At 42.7% G+C, this 6,000-nt stretch overlaps 1 protein-coding gene across 7 annotated transcripts in view; it reads right to left on the reverse strand.

The window, feature by feature from the left end:
* ANK2 (ankyrin 2) overlaps positions 1-586 on the reverse strand; it is a 272,404-nt gene extending 271,818 nt beyond the window's left edge. For 2 of the 7 annotated variants that reach the window (XM_036064263.1, XM_030313210.1), the window contains exon 1: positions 49-495. In XM_036064263.1, the coding sequence (XP_035920156.1) occupies positions 49-177 (129 nt within the window). In that variant the 5' untranslated portion in view covers positions 178-495. Of the gene's footprint in view, positions 1-48 lie in introns of all 7 variants that reach the window. The other 5 variants (XM_030313216.1, XM_030313221.1, XM_036064262.1 and 2 more) reach the window with 4 other exon arrangements.
* Positions 587-6,000: the final 5,414 nt, after the last annotated feature.

Consider the following 6,000-nt stretch of genomic DNA (forward strand, 5'->3'; position numbering starts at 1 on the left):
CTACACGTAGCCTCAGAGGCAAAGGGTTAAAGGGATGCTCCTCGTTACCTTTCTTTTCCGTTCCATACGTTCCCGGGGGATTTTCCGTTGTTTTTTCCTCTCTCTCTCAAGGTTTTTTTCTTTTTCATCCAGTTCAGCCTCTCGAACTTTTTTAATAGAAGCAGCAGCGTGAGCCATTTTGCAGAGAAAATCAGCAGAAGCAGTTTCGGCGGCTCAGTTTCCACTCCCCAGCAAGCCAGGTGATTTTAGAGCTAGATGGAGATACGGTTTTCCCCACCAGGGCAATGGCTGGCGGCCAGAGCACTCACAAAATAATCCACTCCGCCCCCGAGCTAGGTCATAATCTTGCTCCAGCCTCTGCAGCACCCATAATTCACCAGAACGTACCAAGGTCCCAGGCCAAGCCCCCCAGCAGCACACACCTGCACACACGCGGGCATAGGTGTGCACCCACACTGGGAAATGGTCCCAGGGGAAGGCGGAGCACTAGACTTGGAGCTCTTCAGCAGTTGGGTGGCCGCAAGTGTAGGCAAGCATCCTACTAGTTGAAAAAGCCTTCCTTAGACACACATCACCAGTTGGAACAGTCTTTGGGGACTCCTCCAGACAGTCTGTGTCTTCCGACTGGAGCCAGGAAGAGGCCACCTCTGTGGAACTGCTAGGGGGTGGGTAGTTTATTGCCGCTTCCAACCACACCTCTATGCAGGGTGAGAAGAAAATGGTGCAGTCTCACTAAATGACTCGCTGCCGCTGCGGGTGCTGCTGCTGCTGCTGCTGTTGCTACGGCAGTTCTGCTGTAGCACATGACATGAATTCCTGCCTTTTAAATCTCAGCCCTTCCCTTCTCCAAGGTTCCTTTCCAGAAAAGAATCAACGCTGCCGTTTGGGGAGAAGACGGGCACAGTTGGAGTTACTTGCCACCGCTATGGCAATACCCGGGTGAGCGCGTCCGGGAAGGGCTGGGAGTAGCCCGGTCCTCACTGTGTCATTTACAGCCCCACGTGAGGCTGCATTAGGGAGCTGCATTAAGCCGGAATCGAAAGGAGCTGTCAGTGAGCACACAGCATAATCTGGGCTCAGCCACGTTACCCTGGGAGAAAAAGTGGGCCCTCCAAAGAGGGGGAGGAAGGCAGAGGCAAAAGGGAGAGAGGGGGTAGGAACACCTAAAACCACTCTCCATCATTCTAAGGGGCATACAGGTACTCATTGTTAAATTACCAAAGGCTTCTGTTAAACACCAAATAAACATTAAGCCATGTGATGAAGTAAAGAGGGTTTAACATTCCTAGATGTTGCTGTTAATGTACCCGAAAGGGAGACTCATTGAACGAAAGGATACAACTCAGTAATCAGGATGAACCCAGCACTTAACCTCGTCCAAAAGCCAAAGGAGAAACTAATTGCCACTGTATGGGCCAGCATGCATGGTTCAGAGGTCAGTGAACTTCTAGCCAGCACTATTAGTTTCTTATGTACGGGACGCATAACCCTCCCTGACTTAAACAGCTGAGAATTAATCTCCTAAAAAAAAAAAAAAAAAAAAAAAAAGTAGCAGCTTATCAACTCCCTCCTCTGGAAAATCTTGTACATATTTACAAGGAAACACACATAGACATTTAGGCCTCCTGGGAAGATAATATGTGGACTTGGGGAGGATTCCTATATGTTCTTAACCAGGTGAATCATCGCCTGCCACTTGATATAACATAATTGAAACATTTTCTTCCCTGAGGTACTTCAAGATAATCAGTGGTGATGGTGTCAAAACAGTCATTAGGAATGAAGGTGGTTCAGGGAAAGCGGTAAGACTGGAGCACAGGGTGTTCTTAACACCATCTGGCATTTTTTTCTTCTTCTAAATACTTTTTTAAAACATGTTTACAACCAAGCTACTCTTTTTTGGATCATGGATGTCCTCTTAACTTAATAACATGTGTCCCAACAAAAATGTGGCTGAGCCACAGCCATACAGTGGTTTTCCCGTTAGTGAGAAGGACTTTTTTGGGCTTCCTCTGGGACAATACCCTTCCCTAGTCCCTTTAGAACCTGTTCATAGTGTTTCACAATATGTTCTTCCCTTTGTAGCTCTCCCAAAAGGAAGGTGGAAAATCACAAGCACAGCTAGAGAAGAAAGTGAGGAGTTACTGTTATAAAAAAACAAAAATAAAAACAAAAAACAAAACAAAGCAAAAAAACCCAAAAACCCATGTTTATTTCATTAGCCTTTAACGAGCTCAATAGCCCTACTTGTACATTGGACAGTATCAATTGCATTCTGCTGTTTTCTAATGCCGGGAAAATTATACACTTTTAAAACTTCAATCTGATAACAACAACAACAACACATTCTTAGACATGGTTAACAGTCTTAGCTTTCAAGATTCTCTCCCTTTTTCTTTTTTTTTTAATAATTTATTTTTTCAGTAAACTCTATGCCCAACTCAAGCTCACGACCCTGAGATCAAGAGTCGCATGTTCTACCGACGAAGCCAGTCAGGTGTCCCTCTGTCCCCTCTTTCTACAAGGCTTGAGAGCTGTTTCATTACTTTGTTTCATGAAGAAAAGATAATGAATCAGATGTTAGTTTGTCAGGTGTTAGTTTAACATAAATATTTCACTATGATTGCCAAATCTTTAAAAAGAGTAATTACCCTACTTTGCTTACATATTCTCATAATGTCTTTAGATGCGATGCAGAGAAGGAAAGTCACTATGTTTTTCTAGTTGAGGACACTAGAAGGCGAATAACGTGTTCCAGATAGTTTTCCCAGGACCGTTTACAATGGCAGGGGGACCAGGTTTCAGCACTCATAAATCAGCCTATCTCAGGAGAAGGAACCCACTCAAAAAGCCCCACTGCAGGCTCTACTACTCAAATCACAAAACAGGAAATCTCAGACTGGGATGAATATTTTTAAATAAAATGAACTGGTCACAAGTCCTTTTTTTTTTTTTTTTTAGCGTGCAATCTTTTATTTTTATCTTCCCCAATCATAGAACATACTGCTTCCTGGTGAGACGGATGGCAACACAGAACCCTTTTGGGAGCACCAGGCACATGAGGCATCCCTACGCAGTGATAATGTTGTCTCTCTACAACTGACTTATTCAATAGTAAGCTGTTGAGAAAAAGATTTTATTTTAAAACCATACCTTCTTGTATATTTGTGTTGTTCAGACTTTCCTATGGTTTCTACTTGAATGGGAAAAAAATCAGTGCCAGTCTTTCTGAGGAAAGAGAGCAGGGCACACTCACCAGCTGACCTCTGCACAGACAGGGCACCAGGTTCCAGTCCCAGGAGCTCCCAGCCATTTAAAGGATACACGCACCACATTAAAGGTGTCTTCCCATCAAGCTTCCAGCAGAGATATAATACTGGCTGAATTTTAAACTTGTAACAAAAGCCGCTTCCTTCCACAAAGCATCTTGGCCATCAATGGGATAAGCTTGTGTCTGCCTTCAAAGTAAGGAACACACTGTCGTTTACATTTAAACTTGAGAGCCAGCCTAGATAGATTGCCCTTCAGAGAGGACATACTTCATTTTAAAGGCAGGAGAGAAAATGGCCATTTGCTGTCCTCAGTGTCCAGCACTCCATTGATCAGAATCCAAAGAAAATCCTCTGCAGACCTCGGGCATCAGTCAGGGCATCGCTCAATAACAACTGAGCTAGCCATATGCAACTTAATCCCCCTTCTCTCTCCCAGTCTCACCCAGGAGAAGGAGCAATGCAATTAAACAGCATATATTGTCACTCTACCACAAATGGAGTGTGGGTGGTAAGTGGGAAAAGAAGCAGATGCACCACAAAGACGGCTAAAGCATCACCTAATCAGGAAGGAAAAAAAAAAAAAAGCAAAGGTTCTGCTCACTTGAGCTAGGAGCCAAGAGTTCATTCTGCTTAAGTGCAATGGTGTTTGTATTTGAGGATTCACACGTGTTCTGAGACTCCCGAATGGTCCGCGTAAGATAATGCAGACTGAACGAATAGTAGCATTCATCCATCCGCCTCCCCACTTTGTTTTACCCGGAGCCAAATCCAAAAGCCAATTTGACAACACTAAATTAAGAGAGCAGAGCTTGCTAATAATCCTAGATCCTACTTCCCGTTCCTAACAGTTTCTGTTGAGATGATTTGATTAAAATGAGACTATCGAAATGGTATAGTTCTTCTGCTTCTGCCTGAGGAACCCCAGTTCCAAGTCAAAATAAGTGGTGTCTAGAGTTTAAGACAAGGAAGCAGGAGCCTAAAGACCCCTATCCTCCAGCCTCCTAACCGAGCTCATTAACATTTTTGATGTTTCACAGAAACTTTCCAGCTAATAACAATGGTAAGTACACAAGGAGTGAAAAGCTTCCCTCTGGGGATCCCTTTACATAAAGAAGATACAGCCACAAAAGTGCAGGTCACAAATAGTTGGCATTTGGTCACCACCCTAGGCTGTGGCTCTATAACCACTCTGAGGATGGTCAGGGGATGACGCACAGCAGCCACATCCTCGATGAGCAGAGGGAAGGGAAAGGCACAGGGAAAGGAAAATCAAAAACTGTTCCCAAGGAAAAGAGAGACACAGCCTATCTCCCTGTGCCGCCCACCCAACCTCCATCCCCAACTCCATTCATTCATCCCCAAAGTGCAAACCCAGATGAACAAAGATGAATGTACGTTAGCCTAGGTTGTGTAAATTGGAGGCAGCCTGTGTAAACAGGGCTGGGATTTGCTCATTGTGAAAACTCTTCTGACAGAAAATCCCTTCACTGAGGCTTCTTAATCAAATTTACTTTCTCTGTGCTCACTTTGACGGGAAATAAAGAAATAAGTTCATTCAGGAATTCAAAAAGCCTCACAAGGCTAAAATCTTTCTTCCTCTTAGTTTTCTATATGTTATCTTAGACTGAAAGCCTGGGAATTTATATTTGCCTTTTAAATATTCTTTGTTTACATTGAAAACTTTCTCACTGTCATCCCATTACTGCACAGCACCTATCTCTGATGCTATCTTTTTATCAACTACAGTTACTGAGCGCCTAATCTGAGTCAAGAAGCATTGGGGATCCACCAGTGAAAATGATAAAGTCATAAAAATCCAGCTGTTATAAGTGAATTATTTGCAGACCTCCGGCAACATCTCAGTCACTGTGTTCAATCTACAGTGATTACAACTACCAATATTCAGATCTCGAATAGAAAGCTGCTTCACAATTTTCAAATGCTTGGTTTCAAGTTTCAGATTATTTCTACATATCTTCAAATATCTTCTCAGGACTATTCTCTTCTCATAAATGGACTTTTATTCTGAAAAAAAAAAAAAAAAAAAAAAAAAACAGACCAATCCTGAATCAGGAAGCCACATAGTCCTTTAGGGATTGACTTAAATTGAGTTAAATTCTAACTCCTGCTGACAATTTGCTGTTGTGGTTTAAAACACATATAACCTGCCATTTGGGTTTGTAACAACTCCCCATAAAAATTCTGTGCATATTTCTTGGTCCTTTTATTTTGGTCAAATAAAAAGCACTAAATTGTGGTTAAGATGTGAAAATGCAATCTTAAACCTGCTAGTCCTGGAGATCCCCGAAGACAGATTTGTGTGCCTTTTATCTATAAAGAAATTCTTATTTTTATTTTAGGATTTATATTTTTTACTTGGGAATTATATGTTAGTATTTTAGTATCTTAAAAGAAACAACTTTATTGGTAATGGAGAGAGAAGTTGGAATCAATGCTTGAAACTTGTGCACTTGCATAGGGTCAATTTGAAGTGCTTTTGGGACAGTTTGATAGGACATTTTTTTTTAAGTTTATTTTTGAGAGAGACACAAACAGAGCGTGAGCGAGGGAAGGCAGAGAGAGAGGGAGACACACAATCTGAAGCAGGCTCCAGGCTCTGAGTTGTCAGCACAGAGCCCAACACGACAGGGCTCGAGCCCATGAACCGTGAGCCGAAGTCCACGCTTAACCGACTGAGCCACTCAGTCGCCCCATTGATTGTAAATGT

The sequence above is a fragment of the Lynx canadensis genome, chromosome B1 (assembly GCF_007474595.2).
Source record: "Lynx canadensis isolate LIC74 chromosome B1, mLynCan4.pri.v2, whole genome shotgun sequence".
Classification (NCBI taxonomy): Eukaryota; Metazoa; Chordata; class Mammalia; order Carnivora; family Felidae; genus Lynx; species Lynx canadensis.